Genomic DNA, 26,049 nt, shown 5'->3' with positions numbered 1-26,049 from the left:
TTATCTGTTGTCACCTCCTCAAGGTAGTCTGCATGGTTGATTTCAGACAGCCCCGCCTCGGAAAAATCCAGAAGATTCCTTTTTCCTTCTGCTTCCAAGAGCATAATGGTCCTCAGGTCAATCTTCACTGTGTCCAGCTCCTCCACCACATCCTTAGTAAACTGAAAACACACAAAAATGTTAAATATTTCTGTGTAAATAAAGTTTTGTGTTCTGAAAATGGTTACTCGGCTAATAAAATTTGATCCAAACTAGAACAAAGTTTTCTCAGAGCATGTCTTGTAAATGTGTAATTCTGACAGCAAAAAGAAAAACATGGGATGATTTTTGCGCCACAAGAAACAAGAACACAGGAAAAACTTTGGCAGGGGAGTTGTTTGCTGCTCAGAGGTCGTAGCGGGACATTTGTGGATTCAAAAGTTTTGGGTTTAACAAGTACAAAATGTTTCCACGGCGGCCAAAACTGGAGGAGTTGGAATAAGCTTTAAAGTGACCATGTGTATTCGTGTGGCTAAGAATTCAGATTGGTTGGCTTAAGATCGGTCAGTCTTTTTTGTACTATTTAATATGTTCAGTTTTTCTATCTATTTGTGACAACTGGGTTCATTAAAGAAAACAAACTGTGCTTTTGTCTGTGATGTAGTTATGATCTATAACACCCATGGATCATTATGTTACATTTTGGACATTTTAAATCACAATATTGATCTAAAACAACTTGGTTAAAAGCTCTAAAAAGTCGATTTTGCATAATAGGTCTCATTTTACAGCTATAAAAAACTATTCCAATAGCCATTTTGCGCACACTTTCACGTTAGCAATTTTCAGTTCTCTGTCATAGGCATTTGAGATAAATTACTTGCATTTACATTAAAAGGTCCTATATTACACAAAATGGATTCTTGTGAGCTTTTAGCCAAGTTATAATGCTGTAACTTCATCAAAAACACACCCAGAGTTGTGGTTTGTTTCATTCACACATGAAGAGTGTCACAGAAGGGAGGAAGAAGACAAACTGAGTCAATGGCTGCTCTGCCTCAGCCCACTCCTGCATCTCCCTCACAAATCCAAAAAATCCGAAGCGAGGACTGGAGGATCGCTTCAGAAGGGCGACCCAACGAGCGTGCGCTGAACCACCCGAATTATTTTCAAGAAGAATAAACATTTACATGATCGAGAAATAAATTAATTGGGCTATAAAACACACGTTTGAGTAATCCGGGTTTATTAGTCTGTCTACATCTCCAGAGCTCAAAGGGCTCTGTCCCACCTTGTGATGTCATTTAGTGATAGTCTTCAGGTTAGCAGCTACCTTTACCATAGGGTTACCTTTAGTTCAGTAGGGATTGGCAATTCCAAGGGTGGTATCATCTAAATGATTCTAGCAAAAGTATATGATGTTTAAAAACACAGTGGAGCACCTCATGTATCACAACATGACATCAAAAGGTGGAACAGAGTGTTTTCTGTTTGAGAGAAGAACTCAGTTGAAATATGCAGGATTTGTGTGTTAAACATGTGAGAATGAAACAAAACACAGTAATGTTTGTGATGAGGAAACAACATTATAACAGATCAGAAAATAGGTGAGATGTGCAATGTAAACTTTTGGGTAGAGAGTCTGCCAACTGCATGTATCCATAGAGAGATTATTGCTTTGACTGGATTGTTTCACAGTATGCCATTAAACCTATTTATCTCTAGCCTGATTCATCAGCCGGTTTCACTTCATGGAATCTGACCTTGTAGCTTTAAGATTTGTTCGCTCGACAGTAGGTGGGTACTTTTTTTATTTAACCAATTGCTGCTATTTGGTTGTGATGTATGTCATGTGCCAAATCTCATATGAAGAAGGGCAATAACGTTTTTCCCCTTGATAGAAGTCACCAAACATTCTCTTTGTTCCGGCTTTAAATCCTTGATCTTGGGAATCATTGCCAACACAGAATGTATGGCTTCATCTACATCCATCTCAACCGCTTTGTTTACTGTTGTGCTGTACCACAAAAGGGACACAGAATGGCACATGTGTTTCACGTCATGGCTTCACAGCTCTTCGCTGATTGGCCGGTGCGCAGTCTACAACTTCCGGGGTTCTTGCAAACTGTTTAGTGTATTCTGATTCCTGACCTAGTCACTGGAGAGAAATGAAATTGAGCGGAGGCACTAGGTGGCGCCAGCCTGGTTAATTTATCTCCATGGAGACGAGCCAAGGCCAGATCAATTTATAGGTGGTAAAGCGAGTCCACTCACAGTAAGTTTTTCAAGGTATTTCTGTGCCATAAAAACACGCATGATGAAAGACTGTGCAATCAAATTTTAATTGCGATTTCAATTTCATGTGTCAACGATCTCCAAACTCATATAATCAAGTTGAAACAATTTAAGCTTAACAAAGTTTATTTTGGGGTATTTTTTATAAAAATAAGTATATTTATTTTGTAGAACAGCTGGACGTATGGCTAATTTTGGATACATTCATGTTTTTCTGTGCTTTATTTTATGTTCAAAGTATATTTTATTAATTTTATGTTTTATTAATTTTATGTTTTCATCGCAAAACTGCTCTAAGGTGTATATTTGTAGCCTGTATTTATTTTCAGTTTGAAAGTTTTGCATAAATTATCAATAACAAAAAAAAAAAAAATTATCATTTGAATAATCGTGATTTCAATATTGACCAAAATAAACATGATAATGATTTTTTTTAACTTATACTAATACATATTTTTTAAATGAGACAATATTTGAAACCTGCTTTAGCATCACAATTTTTGCCAAATCCACTTAAAAATGCCAGATTCAAATGTATGACAAATGACCTCTTATCGAAAATGACCTCTTATCTATTTGGTTGTGAACTGGGTGTTCACAACCAAATAGATAAGAGGTCATTTTAACACGTCACCCAAGAACTTCAAGCTACTAGTTACCAAAGTATTTAGCTACTATGTAATGCTAGCATTACCTTTTCAGTAAGTGACGCTCTAATTCACATCATTGACAGTTTTCCTGTAAATACTTCACTGTTCTCCCAAATAAATTCCTGCAAACATGTCTAATTTTATGTATTCTGTTTTACTGTGAGCCGGCGTCTTAAGCACCTCAACAGCCATAAAGCCAGAGCTGTAATATAGTGAAGGAGCACGCCATCAGTCATTTTCCTGTAACTTATTCAGAGGAGGTAAGTACAATCTAATTCTCAGAGCACTTTGCACTTTTTCAAACATCTCAAATAAGACAAATGACTGTAGTACCCGGCAGATGTAGCCCAGGATTAATCAGCTGTTAGCAAATGAAAGCCAAGATGCAGAGTGGCCAACTGGCACCAGAAGAACTAGAGTTTCTGGTAAATCTGCTAATCTGGCAACCGGTCAGGAACTTAGAATGAATTGATTACATTGATGAATAGGAGACGGTGAGATCAATGCAAAAAATACGATCAGCATTACATAATAGAGGTTATGGGGTCGAGTTTAGAAGACTACTAATACATGAATATATGAATTTAGTCCTAATACTAACAGGTAAGAGTTTCACATTTATAAATAGGTTTAGGCTACTTATCTTGGAGCTTGAAAAGGGTGCTGTATCGTGTCACATGAGCTGACAATGATGCATGAAAACTGCCTTTGGCGCACTATAGTGGGGCTAAGGAGAAATCATATTTGACTGACTTTGTTTCTGTTGTAAAGCTCTATAACTTCTTCTCACAAAATAATACATACATACAAGTTTTAGGCTATGTTTATAGGTTTACATAGATTGAGTTATTATTATTAATATTTTATATTACTGGAGTTACTGCAGCCCTATACTCCGCCCAGAGCCCTGAGATCAGCTGACCAGCTCCTGTTGGTCGTGCCCAAAACTAGGCTCAAGACAAAAAGTGACAGAGCCTTTTCTGTGGCAGCGCCCAGACTGTGGAACAGCCTTCCTCTTCCTGTCAGATCCTCTCAGTCTGTAACGCAGTTTAAGACGAGACTGAAAACTCACCTCTTCTCCCTGGCATTTAGTACAAGCTAGTCAGGTTATCTTGGTGTTTGTATTGTAGTTTTCATATGTTTTTTGTACATATGTATATGTAACTGTTTCTTCTATTTTGTTGACTTGTATGTGAAGCACTTTGGTCAGCTGAAGTTGTTTTAAATGTGTTATATAAATAAAGTTGAATTGAATTAAACTGAATTGAATATCTTTATTAGGGTGGTCCAACAAAGCATGGTAAAAAATAAAGTTTCAGATAACCTCAATTAGAACCCTTGGCTGCTAAAATGGTGCATTCCAGGAAAGTTGTGAATGATGTTGCTGAAAAGGGGTGACGCTTATTCAAGATTTCAACTGTAGCTGAACAAAGTTTGTGTTTCAGTTTGTGTTTGCAGTTGAGCAACCTCTAAATACTAATTAATTTTGAACCAAATATTTTGTCCAGATATGGAATCAAATGCAGGGATATAATCTAGAGAATCTAAAAAAAAAAAAAAATTGTACCACCCTAATCTATATTATAATTCATATTCATATTAGCTGTGAACTAATTTATTATAACTTTATTTTACGGATTTTTTAAATTTATCTTTTGAGTTCCCATTTCTATTCTCTTGCTGTTCTTGAATGTTGCAACACAAGAATTTCCCCACTGTGGTACAAATAAAGCTAAAACTATAATGTCTAATTTGGTAGAATATAGAAAATCTTCAATTATATAATGTAAAAACAGGCAGTCATGTGTTTGACGGATTAAAAAGCATTATTCCTTTTGTATACCGTACTATTAGTATTTCACTATATTTGATCAAAGTGAATATTTTTGTCCGCACCATCTGTGAAGATTGTTTACAGTGTCTTATAAGCCTACAATGGCCGGTCACTAATCTACAGGACCGTATAACGAGAAAAATTCAACCCAGCAAAGCCCGGTTCTCTGTAGTAGTGTGGTATTTGGACTGGTCCATAAACACAGTGTAAATGTGTGTGTCCTGATCACTCACATCTGAAGTGTTGAGGAAGGAGGTGATGTTGAAAAGTTTATCCAAGCGCAGAGCCGAGTAGATCCCTTTGTTCTCTTTACAGGTGCTGAAATGCCAACACAAAGGGGAAATCTGTGAGGAGGATAGTCATCTGCTGCCACCCAGTGACAGATACTGGGAGTGCACTTTATCCATATACATTGTGTTTTGGCATGCTTACTACCTCTGACATAACTCTTTACAATGCACAGTTTGGAGGACTGCGTTAAATAATAATGTAATCACAAAGAAATGGAAAGTGTAGTTAGACACAAATGGATTATTGTGCAAGTAGTACTTTAAAAGCAACTGATATTAACACTATCGTGAAACTTGATTACAATTAGGGAAGTGCAAAAATATCTAAATATTGATATATCATGTCCTTTAATGTGATGATACAGTAAGGATATCGTGGGCTGCTATATTTTTTGGTATATTTCACCCAATAATTTTGTTACAGCACTACGGTTTTGTTGCTCATTTAGAAGAAGGATTCTCGACATTCACCATTTTGATGATTAAAATGAGTGTGTTTCATATTAACTTTGCACAAGAAGTGGTTTAACAAAGACTTTTAGTATCACAGCCATGATTTAGCCATTAATTTTTATTTGAAATAAATCGTATCGAACCAAAAAAGCACTGTATTGAGGTATGTATCGTATACGCAACTTCTTAATGACACCCAGCCCTAATTACAATGCAACAATATTACTTATATGGATTTGTCCTGATTTGTTTCTTGCCTGTAAAAGCTCTCCACAGTCAGATCCAGCTCAGGGTCTCTGTAGATGTATCCAGGGAGGAAGTTTTTCCACTCGGGGTTGATAAGATATGGAGTGTCCACCACCTAAAACACAGTGAAGTCATATTTAAAAGATCTAAACTGCAAATGAAATTAGAAATAAACAAAATCTGATGAAGATATTGTAACACTACTGATGCCAGTTCAGATCTAGGCACTCTTATTGTTATGCTTGGTCTACCTTAAAGAGCTCTTTGGTGTGGAAGGCTTCACACACCAGTTTCTCCATGTTCCCTCCAGTCACAAAGATGACGGTGACCACTCCCATGAGCACCCATGAGAACAGGAAGCTGAAGCCGACTCCACTGTGAAACAATCATACATATTTTTAGGTTTAGTATTAAATCAAGCAGCCATGTTTTAAAATGCAGAGTTACTGACGCCATGAGCATAGTTCCTCCTGTGTTGGAGATGCAGCCTCTTGTTGTGGGAGACGCATGTTTGTCGTATCCCAGAGTTCCACACAGCAGGCCCAGGTAGTTAAAGGCCAGCACCAGAACTATCATACAGCACAGGCCAATGCACGCAGCCCATCTGAAACATAAAAAAGAGTTTATTTGCAAAAAAAAAAAAAAAAAAACTATTCTGTGTTATGTTGAAAATGTCTTGCAGTTACTCATACAGCAATACTTTCAAAATCCAAATGTAGCTAGATTACTATCACATCTCTCCTCAATAAAATCCACTCAACATCCACATTATTTTCAGTGGTAATATATCTGTAGATGACAATTGTTAAAAACTTCAAAATGGTGATATCCGTTTTTGCAATCGAACCCTTACTGATGTCAAATATACAATCTATATTTTAACTTTTTATAATATTTTAACTTTTACTCCTATGAAGTTGTTTGCGGGATAAATAATAGTTAGACAACACAATTGGATCTCTTGTGTAATAAGTATAATTAAGTATCGATTAATATCAGGAATGAGCAGATATTTAAATGTACAGTATCAATAGCAGTATCAGAACTGAAAAAGCTGGACTGGTGCATAAATTGTATTCAAGAAGGATAGTTACTTTAATACTTTTTCAAACAATACATTAAAAAACTTATCTGGAGTGTTGCATAAAATGTAAATGTTCATTAACTGTTGACTGCATAATGCTTTGTCAATACCATGACTTGGACTTGAATCAGACTTGAGTCACTATATTTAGGACTTGAGACTTGACTTGATAAAATTGACTAAGACTTGGGACTCGCCTTGGACTTGAAGGTCAGTGACTTGGGACTTGACTCAGACTTGAGGCCTGTGACTTGAGAAGACTTGAGAAGCACTTTTAAATTTGAATTCTTTCTATTCTGACCATAATGATTCACACTAAGATCTTGTCAAGACATTTAAAAAGAAAAAATAACTAAATCAATTTCTAGAACTCTTGTATACTCGATAAATACTCATATATAAATATACCATGGCTTTTTTAAAGTACAATTTAGTTTAAAATTCATATAAATTGCAAAAATCTAAGCTATATTTGGTATTTTGGTTTAAAGACTTGAAAATACTTGAAGCTCAAAGCAGATGACTTGGACTTGGAATTATGGGCCAGTGACTCGAGACTTGACTTGGACTTGCCTGTATTTGACTTGGGACTTGACTCGGACTTGAGACTTCCTTGAGACTTGCAAAACAAAGACTTGGTCCCACCTCTGCCAGACTTACTTAAAATGGGAAGAGTAACCAAAAACCCAGGATTTGAACCCGCTGTACCTGTAAAAGTCCATCTGATCGATTTCCGGGTAGTAGTCCTCGATTTTGGCGTGGGCGTGGCTTATGAAGATGGTGAAGTTGGACAGGCTGCTCTGTACCGGGAACACTTTGGAAAACTTTGTGATGTTTTTGCCAATGTCGTCCACCAAACTCCGTACACCTAAAACACAAAACATTTATTATCCCATTGTTAAGAACTATAAAAAAATGCAACAAAATATCCTCAACTTACTTTCTACCACACTTCTGGTCTGCTCTATCACCATATGGGGCGTGTCGTTTAAAGATGAGTACCCCTGGAAAAGCAAATATTGAGAGTTATTTCAAATTTACCACATAATTTATTAATCCTTTCTATTTGGACTTACCCTGTGGACTATTTCACTGAGGTTTGTTTTTAATACTTCTTTCACCTTTTCCAGTTGAGGTCTGACATTGGGTAACTAGATTAGAAAAACACAAAATATAAATAAACTTTTCTGGCAGACCCTCTTGTCTCCATGTCTCTTTGCCTAGAAAGTTCTACAATATGGCATCAAAATTCCATGGAGACAAGCAGGTGACCCCACTAAGCCAAGTTACAGGCCAGGTCTGTGTAGAGGCGACCCTGCTCATAGTGTTATTTCAGGTATTTTTTTTACCCACAAAACTCCTGCAATTGAATAGATGCAATGTCATATTGTGGCCCCCTGGTGTGGCTGTAGAAACAACGTGACAACCAAACTGTGAGACAACCAGCTCCAGTCCCATTTACAGAATTACTCACAGTGGGAACAATAACTGGAATACGTAGATTTAATATGATTAACTGAGATTCAGGAGCTGGACCACACCTCAACCGCCCTCTTCTCCTTACCAGCAAACCACAACTCACTTTGACCACACCTCTAATATCAGAGAAGCCTATTTGTGGCAGCCTTTGCCATCATCCCAGTTTGTCTCGGCTAATATGCCCCCAACTTCGCACCACCTATCGTGTTCGTCCTTCAGCCATAAGACGCCTATTGGGGGGTCCCGTTCCTGCTGGGCCAACTGAAGATTGAGACGGAGCCCCCACCTAGATCCTCAACCCAGCCATCTCTGTCCCGCCTTGTACTTCTTCGCACTATGTCGTTGTTGCCGTGTTCCTTGTTAGTGAATTTAGTGTTATGTAAAAAAAAAAAGCATAATGCGTAATGGAGCTTAACAGTGACTGCCCACTCCACAGTTTTGGAAGTAAATTTCCCATTAATTTTTCCAAGAAAAGATACTGAAAGTTTGAAAGCTTGCTCAGGACTAATCATTTAAAATCTGTCTCTGAAATATAGACACGCTTTTTCTGTTCCAATATCGATGTCAGTACTTTGTCAGGCTTTAAGTATCTGCTGATATCAACCAATGTTAAGGCAAAGACAAAGTATAATTTATTACATCAACAGCATGAAGTAAAAAATGATCCTGATGTGTTTTGTAACTACTGAACACGTTTGTAAAAATGCAAGTTGAATATTATCATGATTATTGTTGCCAAAATCCGAATCAGTATTGTGTTGGTTGCATCAGTACTTTATAAACCACAAAGTTATTAAAACATTTCGCCCATGTTGGAGGAATTGTGGACTTGTGGGCGACCAGACTCACATATTTTGGGACTGCCCCAATATAAAATGTTTCTGGATTGATGTTAAAGATGTTCTACAAAATATATTGGCTGTGGACCTGTTGATGGACCCAAAGATATTTTTGCTTGATACATTTCCTGATGGTCTCTCTCATAATCAGTGTTTTCTGCTGCATCTTCTTCTGATGACTGCAAGGAAAATGATCATTATCTACTGGCTGAAACCTGAAACACCGACCATTGATCAGTGGATATCAAAAATCAGAAAAGTTTATACAATGGAACTGTTAACGGCTCAACTACAGCTCAAGGTGCCAACTTTTGATAAGAAGTGGAGTCCAGTTATGACTTTTTCTAATAAGACATGTATGCCCTAACATGCCTTATTTTTTATTATTATTATTATTATTTTTATTTTTTTATAAATTTTTGCCAAAAAAATTGGGAAAAAAATAAATATATAAATTGTGTGAAGGCCCAGTCTCATAACACTGTTGATGTGAATTGATTTGTGGCAATAAAAGTTAAAAAAAGAAAAAAAAAAAAAACTTTTTGCCCAATCATTTGTTTTAAATGTGCTTTTTGGACTTAAAACAACCAGATTATGGATATTACTTACCAGATAAGTAGCTGTTTAGCCTCTAGGATGCCTTTGAGCTCTTTATATGCAAATTTCTTTAAAAGTTTATGGGAAAAATGAATGGTAAATTTACTTTCAGAATGGGAGCGTTTCGAAGTGGGAAATATTTCAACTGTGGAGCTCCAAACCCCAGTAGACACGTAGCAGAAAAACTAAAACAGACTACTACCCATCTTTACATTTTCCCTGTACCCTAATCCAAACTTACCCGTGTGAAGTTGGCGCTGATCTGCAGTTGGGACAGAGACTGGCGTATGTTGCGGCACAGTTGGGCGGTGGTGGCATCAGACCCCTCATCGTAACAGCCCGGGTCGTTGAGGGTGCGGTTTATACTGGTGCGTACCAGGCTCAGGTTAAAATTTAGTTTACCTGTGCCGTCTTTTAATATGACCAGAGAGCCGCTCACATTCTCCAGAGCCTCTTTAGTCTCCCGCATGGCTACGGAGGAAAACAGGGGAGGGCAATTATCATTAGAAAACATTAATACAGATATATTATTTTTATTTTAACACAACTCTTCTGTATAAGTTTTATTTTTAACCTTGTGAAACTATAATGATGCCACCTGATGACTTCTGTTTAAAGTGTGTTTACAGACAAGGAAGAGTTTTGTTTATTTGAGTAAAAACAAAAGGGATTTATGAATTATCATAGATTTAATTTCTACTCCTATCTCTTCTCTCAGCAGATGGCATGTTTTGGAGAGTGAGGATAGGTCATATAAAGATTCTGTGGATAAGTTAGTCACCTGTAAATGAAATTATGAATAAATCGCAACTAATTTGAATAGTTCTTGCTGCCCCTCTTTTTTTCATTGTATCTTGTTGCTAATGTAGACAATTCTCTCACATAAACAACTAACTCCTAAGGGAGAAAAAACTGCATTAAGTCATCTAATATAAAACATTTTCCAGTCATTACGGTAAGCTTTTGGCCAAAAACAGTGAATATAGGGGCTGATGGTCCTTTTTAATGAGGATATACATATGCAGGAAGATTTAGACTATTCCATATTCAACATTATTGCTCTGAATTTTAACACATTTCACAAAGACACAGCCAGGGGGCACACTAGAGAGAGAGGGGCCTGAACCGAGCATGACTGCATTATGTGGCTAATATAGAATGGATTATATCATGTAGTTTAGAATAATACATGAGCTAATTCATAAACATGGAATGAAAATTAGATTATCACACTTGCCATTTAGTCGAAATTTGTTTTGTCATCTTAAAATGTAAAGTACAAATTATCAAAATAAGCAAAAGTTTTAAATTACTCAAATGATGCTGTCCAAAATATTTAGATGAAGAAGCATGTGTACTGCTGTTGGCTCGGCTCAGGTCATAGGGGAGTAAAATCACATAGGATTGTCTGTCAGATACACACTGGAAAGACTGATCATAAAAGAGATACAAGATACAACTCAACACTGGGAAAACACAAGTGGAATAGACACAAAGTTTTCAAGGTATGAACTGAAGATAACTAATGAATTGAATTAATATTATGAAGGACATAAACAGCTGCACTTTTTAATTTTAGCATTGAACCACTCATTATGTTCTCTTCTGGGTCAGATTGAATTGAGGTAACTCTGTACACTTAATAACAGAGCCCCAGAGACATATGTTAATAGATCTGAAAGTGTTTTGTTTTGTTTTTTCCCGACTGACATTGATCTACACTGCTTTGAAAACATACCAGATCTCAATGTGAAAAAAAACAGCAGGACCCATATCTGCTCCTTTGTGCAAGGAGGAACAGGTTGAGCTCTGCCCGTGCCCTACAGAATGACCTCCAGCAAGACACTAGTGTAGATGTCTCTACCCAAACAATCAGAAACAGATTTCATGAAGGTGGTTTGAGGGCCACGTCCTATAGTGGGCCCTGTGCTCACCGCCCAGCACTGTGAAGCTCCATTGGCATTTAGTCTGCCACTGGTGCCCTATGCTTTTCACAGATGAGAGTAGGTTCACCCTGAGCACCTGTGAGAGACGTGAAAGAGTCTGGAGAAAACAAGGATGCTGCCTGCAACATCGTTCAGCATGAACAGAATGATGGTGGGTCAGTGATGGTCTGAGAAGGTATATCCATGAAGGAAAACGGCAGTCTGACTGCTACTAGGTATCGGGATGAAATCCTTGAACCCACTGTTAGACCCTACACTGGTGCAATAGGTCCTGGTTTCTTCCTGATGCACGACAAAGCCTGGCCTCATGTGGCAAGAGTCTGCGAGCAGTACATGGAGGATGAAGGGACTGATACAACTGAATGTCTCTCATGGTCACCTGACTTAAACCCAATAGAGGACCTCTGGCACCTTATGTTTGGGTCCATCAGACGCCACCAGGTTGCTCCTTAGACTCTACAGGAGCTCAGTGATGCCCTTACCCAGATCTGGGGGAACATCCCACAAGACACCATCTGCCGTCTCATTAGTAGCCACAAGGTTGTCAAACATGTACACAAGCACGTGGGGGCCACACAAGATATTGACAAGCATTTTGAGTTGCAGAAATTCAATTTTGGCAAAATGGACTAGCCAGCCACATCATTATTTCACTCTGATTTTTTTAATTTTCACTTCTGTCCTTTTGGTTCGAAGAAATGGCCCTGTCCATATTTGTATAGATATCCAACATATATATATTTTTTTTTTTACAGTGAGATCTGATGTGTTTTCAAAGTGTTCTTTTAATTTTTTGGAGCAGTGTATATACGTATATTACAACATATTTTACAATTTAGGAGAGGCACCTCAAAATTACCACAAAGGGAAAACAAAGGAGCAATTAGATCACAGCAAATAGGTGACTGGGCACAGGGGTCATACAGAGCTGTTACCTTTCAGGGCTCTCTCAATTCTCACTTTATGGAAAAAATAAAGGCAAATAACTTATGTGAAAAAAAACTTTGTTAAATAATGTTATTTAGAAAATGTATGTAAATAATAATATAAACATATTAAAATAAATCTAAATATTGTTAGAAATGAACAAAAGTGAAAACTATATTAGGTTCTATTCTGGGCATTAGTCTGATATCTTCTTATAAGGGATTCTATGTGACTTTATTAGTTTTGTGACGATGCTATGATGCTATCACGAAGAGGAAATGAAGAACGAACCTCCAGCCATATTGAGCACTCGGTTCAGGGCGGGGTGCACCTCCTTATCCAGCTGACCGTGTATCCTTCCCCCGAGTAATGGGCCAATGTCTGCACAAGATACAGTCCTACGTCAGCGTCATATCAATAGAAACTTTATTACATTTATGAGTGAGAAAATAAAAAAGAAAATGGAAATGCAAGTCAGTTTTATAAGTTATATGTTTTTGAATATGAATGTTATTGCTGATGCTTTTGTATGATCAGATTTCAAGTTTATTAATGACATATTGAGACTTTAATACAGTCTGACTTTGTATTAATACAAATGTATTAATTATTTACTTTTAATAGTTAGTCATATTAGTTTTAATATGACTACATTTGACAATTTTTACGTCTTTTTCTATTTATCCATTAAACTACTTAAAGACACTTAAAAAAAATAATAAATAAACTTGCTTAGTCTATTGTCAAATAATTTAGCTAAATCAGTCCACATATCTTACAGTCTAGATATAGAAGGTCAACAAATTATAATAAAGAAAACATTAAAATTCATTAAATTATTTCCATATATTTGAAACAAATGTGTCTCGCACAGTACAGATTAATTGTACCAGCAGCTCTTGGGATCAAAATATGCCTGCTGTGTGGTGTCTGCATCTAATTCAATATCATTTTATTTTTCAGTAATCAGGAAGAGTGCATTTGTATGCTAGCTGTGATGGCAAAACTCCACGCTGATCTCTCAAAGTTGTGAAAAGTGCTTGCTCACTGTGGTGAATAATTAGGATGAAAAATAACTTTGGACCACTGCAAACTGCTTAAAAAACTAGATCTATTATTCATGTTTTTACGTTTAATAGTTTTTAAGTTTTTGTTTTATAATTTGGCTTTGTTTTCTTTTTTTTATCTATAAGTAGGTTGAAAACACATGGGGTGTACAGAGTTTGCAGCCTAGCCCCAGTTCTGTCACCCGTGCATGGAGTAAACAAGTGCAGACTAAACAGGAAGTGCACATAATGAGAATATTCTATGAGCCGTTCATGTCGATTGAATAGAACATGAGAGGAGCTCTGAGCGGTACTCACTATCCAGGTCGTAGATGACTTTGTTCTTAGCAGTGGCGTACTGGGAGATCAGGTAATCGATTTGCTGTAAACACAAAACACAAAAGGAATTATTTACTGTACATCTCAGGTTTTAAAATTTAACTATTCTGGTTCTGTGTGAAAAAGACTGAAAAACAAATCTGCTCAATTCTAATTTCGATACCAGTTGTAGCATCGATTTGTATCCGATTTGTGACACTTTTGATAGCCCAAATAACACTTTCCCATCTTACCGTATTTTCCGCACTATTAGGCACTCTGGATTATAAGGCGCACTGTCATAGAATGGTCTATTTTTGAACTTTTTCACAAATAAACCGCTGCGGACTTTAAACGAAACACAACAGTTAGATGGCTCAGTCGGACTTTGTTTGGCGCGTTCTCGGTGACTCTGGGCTTTGTTCAATTGTGGCGTGTAGGGAGGGTGCTGTCTGGGATCGCTGGACTGTTGACGTGTTCACAGTGACACAGTTGTGGCTAGAAGTGGCACATTGCACTCGCTTTTTCAGTTCGTTTCTCTGTTGAATTCCTCGTCCGCATGGAGTGATGAGTGTGGCTGCGGGTGTTTTTCGCTGCGCGGTTGCTGTCTGCTCCGTGTGTGTTTGCGTGCGCTGCAGGTGGTGCGACTTTGTAGTTTTACTGAAGTCGTGCTGGGACACCCGAGTGGGTTCGTGTATAGGGCGCTCTGTATTGAGGAGCGCGCAGTCATTTTTGATGGGGTTGGAGGCTTAAGAGCGCATCCTATAGTCCGGAAAATACGGTACTTATTGAGTAATACTAATACAACATAGACAACAAGGAAGTATAAATAATTGACATGTGTATTAGTATTTCACAGAGACTACTCATATCAAAGCAGATTATTTAGCTTTATTATTATTAAAACAGAAGTACCATTGGTGTATCATTGGCAAAGGTGTGCAGGTCCCTCATGTTGGTATTGACCAATCTGCGGATGTTCTTCACCTGCGAGCTCAGGGTCTGGTTGGAGGCATAGGCACACAAAACTCCAATCCTGCAACACAGAAAACAGATATTTAGGTACTTCAGTATTATTATATATTATATAATATATTAATTGGATATGAAGATCTTTTCTGACAAATCTGTGAATCTGTAATGAGTCGGGCTGCAAGATTAAAGTACATATGACATGTGTATGTATATATACATAGATTTTATTTACATATTTTGTTTTTGCATTTTTTTTTTTTCAGTGTCTGTTATGTTTACGGGCATGGGGCTGGGGGAGGGTAGTAGGAGTTTATGGGAAAATAAACAAATAAAATACATCGCAAAAAAAAAAAAAATGCCTAATGACCAAAACACAGTTAAAATCATTACATTTAAGATTTAAGATGAAATTTCTCTTTTTTTCCCCAGTTTGGCCAATTTGTTGAGGAATGATATTACTGTTACCTAGCAACCATGTAGTAGACTAGGCCAGCACTCTCTAATGAACACGGATATTTTTATTTGACAAAGAAAAATACGAGGAAACACCTTTTTTGAAAATAATGTTCAAAGTGAAAAATGTGTTAAGTGCAAATTGTGACAAACGTTTTGGACAGGTTTCTCCCCAGTGTAATGTCATCAGTATTGAGTTTTTAAACAGAACACTCTCCTTCGCTTAATTTTCAACATATTTTTCAACTTTTCTTCGCAAATTGCTTCTTGATTGGTATAAAATTATAATTTATATTTACAACAATTATTATCCCATCAGATTAAGCCAAAATTAGATAATCATAAAAACCATACACACTTTAATCGCAATCAAATCAAAATTGCAATTAGAATAATCATTGAGTCGTATTTAGAAGTAACAAAAAGAATAAGAATAATAATTCTGCAATGGCACTGTAATGACAATAGCACCTGTCTTATACTACTGAGTTCAAGTTTACCAAGTTGATTTATCATAAGAGAGCCTTTTTAAATTTATTGTAAACTAGGTTGCCAGATCCTGTAACAAAAAGTAAAGAGATCACTCAGCTTTGTGGTTGGATTAATAAACCTACAACAACAACAAATACAACAAATAAACACTATGGAAATACAACCTTATCAAAAATAATTAGTCATATCTTCAAACGTAAGATATCTTGTTTAGAAAATCTGTAATATCAGCATTAGATTTGAGCAGGTTTACTTCATATCCAAGGACAGAGATTGGTTTGTGAAATATTTATGAATGAATTTTGACGTTTTAGATTAAAGCAGCCCATAAATATAGTAATATTGTATTAATCTGCATTAACAAGTAGTAACATCGGACAGGCAGTAGAGGTCAGTATGAACCAGCACTTTTACTAAAGACGACCTAAAAGTAATTTCTGAAGAACACTAAATAGCAAAAATGAAGTTAACAGCAGCATTTTGGGATAATTCCATATGTTTATCTTCATACAACAAAATGGACATAAATTTTATCTTGTAAATATCTTCAAATTAAATGCAAAAAAAGACAAAAGAGACAATTCAGAGCTTCCAATCTGCTCTAAAATTCATTTTACTTTATCTTAAATGAGACTTAACTATTGATACTTTGCAGCTAAACGTGAATGTGTTGTTTAATTTAGTTTCTTTTTTTTTTTCAGGTTTTCTTAAAACTTTTTTGGCTGTGTTTGCAAATGTGTGCATTGCGTCTCAATGGTAACTACTGAACATACCACAAATATACACCCATGTAGTACGTATAGGCACATATAGACCATAATATTCACTTTCCATGACTCATCGCACCACCCTACAGCAAAAAGTACATCAAATATTCGTAAGTTTTTGTTATTAATGAGTCTATTTGATGTCCATAACTTTGTGAATGATGCAATGTAAAGTAGAGCGCGGAGGGTAGGATCAGTGGAGAGGAGGAGTGAGTCATTGAATAAAGAGGTAGGAGGAGAGGAGGTGGAATTTACAAAGATGACTGATGAAAAGAGATATAGAGCCAGAGGTTACATGCTGTGTTGACTTGTATTTGAATAAGTTAAAGGGCCTGTATTATGCTATTTTCTGGTCTGTGTTGTAATGCAGTTTCCTCATTAAAAACGTGCTTGAAGTTTAGACTATGGAAAACACTCTGTTCCACCCTGTGATGTCATGTGGCAAGACTTGAAATGCTCCACTGTGTTTTTAAACTCCATACACATTCACTGGAATCATTTGGATTATTGCGGCCCTGGAATGGTCAATCTCTACTGAACAAAAGATAAAATGTAATGGTTAAATTGAAAACTACCACCATTATAAAGGGTTACTCAAACATGTGTGAAGGAAACAAAACACAACTCCAGGTCTGTTTTTGGAGAGGTAACAACATTGTAACATGGTTAAAAGTTCACAAGAGCCCATTTTGTATAATATAGGTCTTTTAAGACTGAAAAAAGGAAAACATATTTAAATGCTATACATGTACATACATAGACTTAAGAGGATTTGAGTTTATACTGTAAGTCAATTTTAACTACTTAAAGCTACCATCCGTAATTAGATTGGCCGACCCACCACTGTTGCATTCTTACATAACACCACTAGACACCACCTGTGTAACTACTCTCTGAGTGTGTCAGCTTTATTCTGACTGAAGAAGACCAGAGGTCAGGTGAGGGGAGCTACCTACTGGTCTACTTGCAGATGGTAGCTTTAAAAGATGCACTGCGTAACTTTTTGGGAAGGTGTCTGCAATGTGATAGTCTCCATGGTGATGTGAGGTTTGCCAACAGTTTGTCATTGTGGCCAGTGTCAGGCACGTTACTTTGAAAAAGTAATTAGTTATAGTTATTTATAGTTACTTCTCCCAAAAAGTAAGTGAATAAAAGTAATTAGTGTGCCATATTTTCCGCACTATTAGGCGCTGTGGATTATAAGGCGCACTCTCGTTGAATGGTCTATTTTCAAACTTTTTTCACAAATAAACCGCTCCGCACTTTAAACAAAACACAACAGTTCGATAGGTCAGTCAGACTTTGTTTGGTATGTTCACGGTGACTCTGGGCTTTGTTCAGTTGTGGCGTGTAGGGAGGGTGCTGTCTGGGGCCGCTGGATTGTTGGCGTGTTCGCAGTGACTCAGTTGTTCAGTTGTGCCTAGAAGAGGCACATTGCACTTGCTTTTTTGGTTCGTTCCTCCGTTGGATTCCTCGTCCGCTGTGGAGTGATGAGTGTGGCTGCGGGTGTTTTTCGCTTTCCGGTCGCTATCTGCTTCGTGCATTTTTGTGTGCGCTGTGGGTGGTGCGGCTTTGTAGTTTACTGAAGTTGTGCTGGGACACCCAAGTGGATTCGTGTACAGGAAATATCTAGTAAATAGTGACGCAAATATGAGTCCTGCTGCGTTACGTGCACATCCGTGAGTTCATGGATATAATAACAGTGCGGAGCTGTGAGAACAGCCGGAAAGGAGGCTGCAAAACCTTTGACACTGTCTACAGTCCTTGACAGTAAGTGTGACTTCGCTGTGTGTTTTAAAGAGGACTTTATTCATTGTTTAATCATATGAGTGACAGCCCAGTCAAATGACAGCTTCAATGAGTAGCTTTGTTAAGGCGCAGTAATGGCATGTTGGTAATGGTAATGGTGTTATAACGATAGAAAAGGTAATTAGTTAGATTACTTGTTACTGAAAAAAGTAATGCTGTTAGTAACTGTTATTCCCATCACTGATTATGGCATAAAACCTCTATCATACACATACTGAAATTAATCATTCCTATTGCTGCAAAATTATACTGAAAAAACATGTTTTCCTCCTGTGATCAAAGTTATCTCTCCACAGATCCGACCTGTAAATTTGCCTTTACTGAGGAATGTTCTAAGCTATGTCAGCATTAATATAAACAAGGAGGCAAGCAGGTGGTCATAATGTGACAAAGATTTTCCTGTTTTGCATTGTTTGAGACTCTCTCTCTGCACACTTATCCATCATGATTTCCCCCACATAAAAGGCATTTCCTTCATTCTCTGGCAGCACAAAGCGTTTGACTTAAGCGTAGAGTTCTCCTCTCAGTTTAAGAAGCAGCCTCCCCCATAGACCGCACACTTCCACCATCACTTCACCTTTATTTAATACCACTTTTATAGCGCGTGTGACAGAAATATATTTACCGAGCCTGGGAGATTTGTATAAGCCGATTGGAGCAGTATGGAATATTCAACGACTATATAAGAAGTGCAGGAAGGTGTGGTACGCAAAGCAGTATGGGTATTAGGTCCCATGTTATTGTAATGTAATAAATAATGTGTGTGATAGTGTTTGTTTATACACAGTAACATTAATGATAAACTTTAAGGGTCTGTACCCGATTTTTCCTCTGTATGTTTGAGCAAAATGTGTCATGCCCCTGTACATATAAGCAGCTCTTAGAAAGCGTTGTGATGTTCGATAATCAGTTGCTATGGTCCCTGAAAAGTGCTAAACTCATCATGATCCATAATTAGAATACTCTGAATGACTTTGGACCAGTTTTTTTTATGTTTTTAAGATAGTAAAATTAAAGGTACAGTGCCTTTAAAGCTATAGATTAGAACCCAGAGACCTAAGGCAAAGTTAGAATTATATGTTAGAAGATGTTTTGAGCTGGTTTATAGTTGATATCTCAGCATTATTAACAGTCAAGAGAAACTGTTGAAAAATATAAGGTTAAATGTATTGATTTCTTTCAGTAATTTCCTCTAAAAACTGAAATCAGAACTCAGAATCAACTTTTCAGAGCTTTGATGCATGTTAAAGTTGTTTGCCCTTCTCATTTACCCTCTTGAAGTTGTATCTGGAGTGATTTGTGCATGTTTGAGCAGTCTTTAATCACTTATTTTTAAGACGTCATGTTGCTGATCAGCCCCAGTTTACAGCACCATACGCCCACTATTCTGTACTAACTTCGTTCTCCAGTTTTTTTGTTATTGGAAATCTCATGTAGGCTATTTTTACTGTGGTGATGTAGCCGTTTTGCTTGCCTTTAGTTCTGATCAAATAAGCAGAGCGGTGTGTGGGTGTGCATAGTTATAATGACATTATGTTATAACGTTCTTTTTTCAGACCAAGAGAAAAAAAAGAACCTTATAAAAAATATCTGCTGATTAAAATACTTTCTTCACAACTTCCCTTTCCTGTTTTGCTTTTGTGGAGAACCTTGAGACATGACCCACACTAAGGCGGACATTGTACCCACAACTTCCTTGCTCAAGAACTCAAATAACTTTATGTCCTGCAATCATTCAAATGATATTCACATCAAAATGCAATAATGCAACCAATATTTACCCTTCATTCTTTCACACATACAGGAGGCAGGAAGGGGTTAAGCATCTTGCCCAAGGACACAATGACAGTATGCAATGGTGTAAGCAGGTTTTGAGTCTGTGGACAACCTATTATAATATAATAGAAGATAGACCATCTGTGACCGCCAAGTTACAAATAGTGTTAACAGTTTAACATTAATCTTGAAACTACATAATTCCACCAACATAAAGCAAGATCATTATTAAAAGGTTTGAGCTGTAACAAATAAAGGGCAGGATTAACCAACAATAAGCCACAGAAATTATTTATTGTACCTTCTAGAGGTAAAAAAGTACCTTGTTACATAAAAAATTGCCAACATTTTCACACATTTGTGAAGAAATTGCTCACACAATAAATAATGAGCCCAAAACATATTGTTCCGGTGTTTGTATATTGGCTAATAAGTCGATATAAATGGTAAATGTCGTGGGCTGTCACAGTATATCGAAACTGGAGTCTCTTTGCTTAAAATTCATGGTTATGGTGCAGCAAAAAAAAAAAAAGAGAGAAAACTGGGCCATTTTCTAATTTTTTACAGATTTTGTCAGACTTACTACATGAACAGAGCCCGTCGAAAGCTGTTATCGCATGTGTCTTAACGTCTTCTTGGTTTGTGACATAATGTGAATAGAGCCCATATAGTAATTATCGTGACAGGCCTACCTCTATCAATAGTTACATGTCCAATATTGTTATCATTCCTGTTTCTTTGTTATTCTTCCCATTCTCCTCTAGTATAATAGGGTCCAGTATCTCGTGTGAATGTCCCGACCTCACTGGTACAACCATCCTGAATACAGCCCATTGTGGTTCACAGAGAGCACCAGACCATGGAGCACTCCCGGCAGCCCTACCCCCAGAAGTGGCCTACATTCTGGGGCGCATCGCTGGCCACGAGCCCCTCTTCAGCTGCTGCTCTGCTCTGGGGAGAAATCCATGTCATTTGGCAGTTTTCAAACTTGAATTATAGCGCTTTTTAAAGTCGATGGAGCAAAATATATGTCCTGAATTGTCCCCAGCGGTCTGTAATAAAATGCTGTCATGAAGCAGCTATAGGGAGGGGTGAGACTAGCTCGGAGCAGGCATTGAGTGGGGCCATCAAGAGGATAAAAGAAGTGTTTTCATGCGCAACGAAAAAACACTTGCCTCGAAGCAGAAGAAAGTAACATTTTACCCTCTTAAACGCTTTTGTCCCTGTGATGGTTAAGTATGTATTTTTGGGGCCGCTATTTCCGTTTGGCAATGTTACGTGATCAAAAATTGGCGTGCTGAAATCTTTTTGCAACTTAATGATGGGAAAACAGAAGCTGATTTTGGTGTCGGATGAAAGAAAATTACTTTAATTAAGGATCAGCTCGAATCACTGGGCCCCTCAGTTCAGTCCACTGTTAAAAATCAAATCAATTTCTTTGGAGGGTGACTGTAGCCAAGTGGTTAAAAACTGTTTTTTATCATCTACAGAATATCACAAAACCGAGAGCAACTGCAGGGGAAGCACTATCACTAAAATGACTTTGTTCTGCTTTAAAAGAAAATAAATATAAATTCAACCAGTGTATACCAAAGGGTTGTACCAGTTTTTTCATATAATAAGGTTCAAAATGTCTGTTCAATATTGGGGGAATACAGGCACTTAAGTAATACTGTCTCCTGTCTGCCCCTAATTAGAAATTATTTTTATCTACTGGAAATAAGGTTGGGTGGGTTGTTCGCATGCTAGTTGTTGTTAGCATACCCCTATACCTATAAGTTTATGTTCAGACTGCAAGACTTAATGGTCAATTCAGATTTTTTTGTGAAATCCGATTTTTTTTGTGAGGTCATTCACATTTCCAATTAAGTGTGACTTGTATGTGATCTCCAGGGTGAACTTTAAAGGGCCCATCTCATTCAAAATCAAGTTTTCAGAGCTTTCTACATTCTAAGAGTTATGTGTGGGCCTTGTATATGTCGCCAAAGTGTTTTTTTAGATTGATTCTGCGTTTTTTTTTAACAAATTGCAGCATATTTCTGCCAACACAGCAGAAGGCGCTTCGCACCCACCCCCCTCCACTGCCTCCGTCCCACCTCCACCCCGCATCAGCTGACAATTCCCACATCAACACCCAAACAAAAGCAACAGCATAAGCTAATTGTTCTACACTGCAGTGTACACAATATAATAAGTTTATCTACTAGTGCTTATTAATACTTTACCAATCAGTAATGTTCAGCTGATGCCAACTCAGTGCTTGCGCTTCGTGCACCTCCAAGTCCTCGTCCGATTCCAGGTCCAACACATGCGGCTGAACGCGCTGTATCGCCATAATGAATAAAAGTTTATTCCTACCACTATCAGGGTGCAGGCCTGTCACCCCCTCCCTCCCTGAGATGGGCGGAGGAAGGGCGGCTCACTCAGAGCCTACGTCACGTTTGGAGGGCGGGGCCTGTGCTTTCTCAGGACAGGCAGGGGGATGAGCAACAGTCGGCCTTTCATAGTTCCTGGTCTGTGACTGCCTCCAGGAAATCAGTAAGATTTCATAACTATTGTGTAATGGATGTTCCAAAACCCAAATTGTGCTTGTATATGTGCATAAGATACAACATGAAAAGAGTTATTTTTGTATGAGATGGGCCCTTTAAAAGCCCCAAAAGTGTGCTGCATGTGCATTTGAGGACACAACCACGTGACACGCAGCAAGCATGCTCAGTGTTTATTGAAGTTGCCTAAACGCTGAGCTGGTCTCCCAAAATACATCCAGTTCTTTGTAAAATGGACAGGTTACACGTCCACGTATGTATCGGTTTTAGGAGCACATATCCAAGTGGCCTGGGTCACATTTGAAAAATATCGGATCTGTGTTTTTTGAACTGTCTTTAAAAGGTCAGATACAGGTCACATAGGGGCAAAAAATCAGATTTGGGTCACTTCAGGCTGCAGTCTGAACATAGCTCAATTCTTTGTTTACATCCAATAAAAAGTAGATTATGTAACAATTTTCATATATTATTTTAATTAATATCTTGTTGCAAAAATTGTAAAATTCTGTCATATTTATAGTATAATGACAAGATGTCTCATGCGTAGGACATTAAATATTTGAATGTATTTTGGATGCTTGCAGATGGAGCAATGGACAATAAATTATACTAATAACCTTCAAAATGCACAGGCCTAAACAACTTCTTTCAAACTCGTGTGGGAATTGATGCAAGCCGTTTACATCCTTGTTTCCTATAAATGAGTCAAGATTAGTATCACACTTCCCTAACTCATCTGAATACCTGTACTTTATACGCCCATGAGGCCACTATCATATTACAGGCTTCACACAATGAAACACAATGTCAAAGTCTAAACTAAGAATAGCTCTACATAGACAAAACAAAACAACGTATCCTGGTACTCCCATGTATACTTCCCGATCTTTGAATACCCTGCTTAGAGCATATTAGTAATCTAAACCAGTCTTTTCTGCTCATTTCTGTTGTTCTCAAATTGAAAGATAAGGAAAGGACATATAGGAAAATTATTGGAAATTCCACTTCTTGTGCATGAATCCACATTGCTCCTTGGGTGTGATCAACTTAACTGCGAGTTCACGCCCCATGCTTTAAGTGTAAGCCATCAATTTACTGAAAATCCAACATGTTAGCACATTCAAGGGTCATAATTAGGGGTGTGCAAAAACAGCGAAGTATATCATTTATCATTTAATGTGATTATACAGTATCGATATTGTGGGTTGCTGTATCGATATATCGGCAAGAGTACTTTTTGGTATATTTTACTCAATTATTTTGTTACAGCACTAGTTTTGTTGATTGTTTAACACATTTGCCATATTCACCATTTTGATGATGACACCTTTAATATCACAGTCATGATTTAACCATTTATTTAACCATGTTGAATCGATTTTAAATGTATCATATCGAATCAACAAGCTCAATGTATCAAGATATGTATCGTATCATGGCCTGTGTGTCAAGGTATGTATCGTATCAGCAACTATTTAATGATACCCAGCCCTAGTCATAACTCAGACTACTGGGAAATGAGCATCAGGAATATAGATAGAATTGCATTGCTTTGAATTGGTATGTTGTTGTGTCAGTGGGCAAGACACTTCAGCCAATTATATGCATATTACGTCTCCCTATCTAGGGTTTACAGTTTATTGCACTGATCGAAGAGGTAACCCATAACTATTCCTCTGTGTTATCAGTACTTTAATTACATTGACTAAGCTGCATTTCAACTTTGAAGCTAGCAGCTACTGTTTACAGCGTTATTTTTACTGCTCCTATACATAATGCATCAGCAAAGGGCGATCCTTGAATCCTCTGTCTGCAGGCAATAATGTCTTCAAGATTTAAACACTTTTACTTGTTTCCATACATATATATTGTCTATGCAAACATGAGCAGAGTAGCCAAAAAAATTTGCACAACATTACTTCAAAATAGTCAAGCAGAAGTAACTTAAAGAGTAACCATTGAGACGTTACATCTGATCTGAATTTTCAAAAGATATATGCAAAAAATGAGGAAAAGCTACATTATATCTGAACGAGTTGTACAAGAAACAAATGTTCAAATCTTTTCATACAGTCAACATAAAGCTTCGGTCACTTGTAGACATTAGATCAGGGGTCAGCAACCTGCAGCTTCAGAGCCACATGTGGCTCTTTCATCCTTCTGCTGTGGCTCCCTCTGATTTTGAAAAATAAATAATGAGTATTTAATTACCCTGTATTTTTAATTTAGTTTGTTCGTAATTCGTAGACAATGATAATCTTGTAATATTAAAATATATTTTTTTAAATATTTTTGTCACTCAAAATAAGTGTCACATCGGCAGCTGTGACAGATCTGCAGCCTGGATTCACCGGCACCTACACCAGCAGCATGATTTATTGAACTTTTCGACCCATCATAAGTAAAAGATGGATAAATCCAAGAAAAGGAAAATTTCGGAAGAAAACAGAACATTTAATGCACGGGCAGATTCATTTGCATTCACGGCTGATGAGACTGGTTTACACGTGATAAAATGATGACGGAACACAGAAGCAGACGGCATTTTTGGTTCACTGTGGGAGGAGAATTTAAGTTTGGATTTTTATTTCATGTGAAACAGACACTGAGTATTTTATTTAAAAGTAATTGTCTACCAAGTGTCTTTTTTTTTGGCGTTCAAAACGTTTTTCGTCAAAACTTTAAAATTCCGTGTTCTCTGTAGCATTTCATTAATTTCATAAATACAACACACTACAGTCTTTTATACAGAGCATACAGGTAAAAAAAATATATGCAGTGTTCTCCTCATTTCAGAGTCAAAAGGGTTTTGTGGCTCTTGGTGTTTTCTTTTGTGTGTTAGCAAATGGCTCTTTGAGTATTTGAGGTTGCCGACCCCTGCTTTATGCAGTGGGAAGAGGAACGAAAACTGTGATTCAAGTCAGTGTACTGTTACTTCAATAAAAAACACTACAAGTTCTTTAAAAGCTACTAAAGTAAATGTAACTGAGTACTACCCACCACTGTTTGTTATATACCCTGCTATACATTCCATACATTGTTTACTTCACATCATTTGATCTAATTTGACTTTAAAATGCATCATAAATATAAATATATAGACCTATAAATAGCCCATTAAAAGTTACTACGAGACTGCGACTGGCATGAACAAGCAGAGACTCATTTCCCCTCAAAGCATATTTTATCCACTATGAAAATTCTGCCTACATTAGTTTATGAAAATAGCCCATTAACTCCACATT

At 37.3% G+C, this 26,049-nt stretch overlaps 1 protein-coding gene across 1 annotated transcript in view; it reads right to left on the bottom strand.

Annotated features, from left to right (window-relative positions):
* Nucleotides 1-26,049, bottom strand: part of prom1a (prominin 1a) — a 121,147-nt gene that overhangs the window by 21,955 nt on the left and 73,143 nt on the right. Inside the window, exons 7-18 of the mRNA XM_055159627.1 lie at nucleotides 14,899-15,019; nucleotides 13,984-14,047; nucleotides 12,911-13,000; nucleotides 9,988-10,217; nucleotides 7,908-7,982; nucleotides 7,772-7,835; nucleotides 7,540-7,699; nucleotides 6,199-6,351; nucleotides 5,999-6,122; nucleotides 5,759-5,862; nucleotides 4,992-5,076; nucleotides 15-161 (exon numbers count right to left, since the gene is read on the bottom strand). Of these exons, the coding sequence (XP_055015602.1) occupies nucleotides 15-161; nucleotides 4,992-5,076; nucleotides 5,759-5,862; nucleotides 5,999-6,122; nucleotides 6,199-6,351; nucleotides 7,540-7,699; nucleotides 7,772-7,835; nucleotides 7,908-7,982; nucleotides 9,988-10,217; nucleotides 12,911-13,000; nucleotides 13,984-14,047; nucleotides 14,899-15,019 (1,417 nt within the window). The remainder of the gene's footprint in view (nucleotides 1-14; nucleotides 162-4,991; nucleotides 5,077-5,758; nucleotides 5,863-5,998; nucleotides 6,123-6,198; nucleotides 6,352-7,539; nucleotides 7,700-7,771; nucleotides 7,836-7,907; nucleotides 7,983-9,987; nucleotides 10,218-12,910; nucleotides 13,001-13,983; nucleotides 14,048-14,898; nucleotides 15,020-26,049) is intronic.

Source organism: Boleophthalmus pectinirostris, unplaced genomic scaffold (genome assembly GCF_026225935.1).
Source record: "Boleophthalmus pectinirostris isolate CB_2022bp ecotype Guang Dong unplaced genomic scaffold, ASM2622593v1 HiC_scaffold_23, whole genome shotgun sequence".
NCBI lineage: Eukaryota > Metazoa > Chordata > Actinopteri > Gobiiformes > Gobiidae > Boleophthalmus > Boleophthalmus pectinirostris.
Note: the sequence above shows the minus strand (reverse complement) of the source record. Positions and strands in the feature narration are given on the sequence as shown.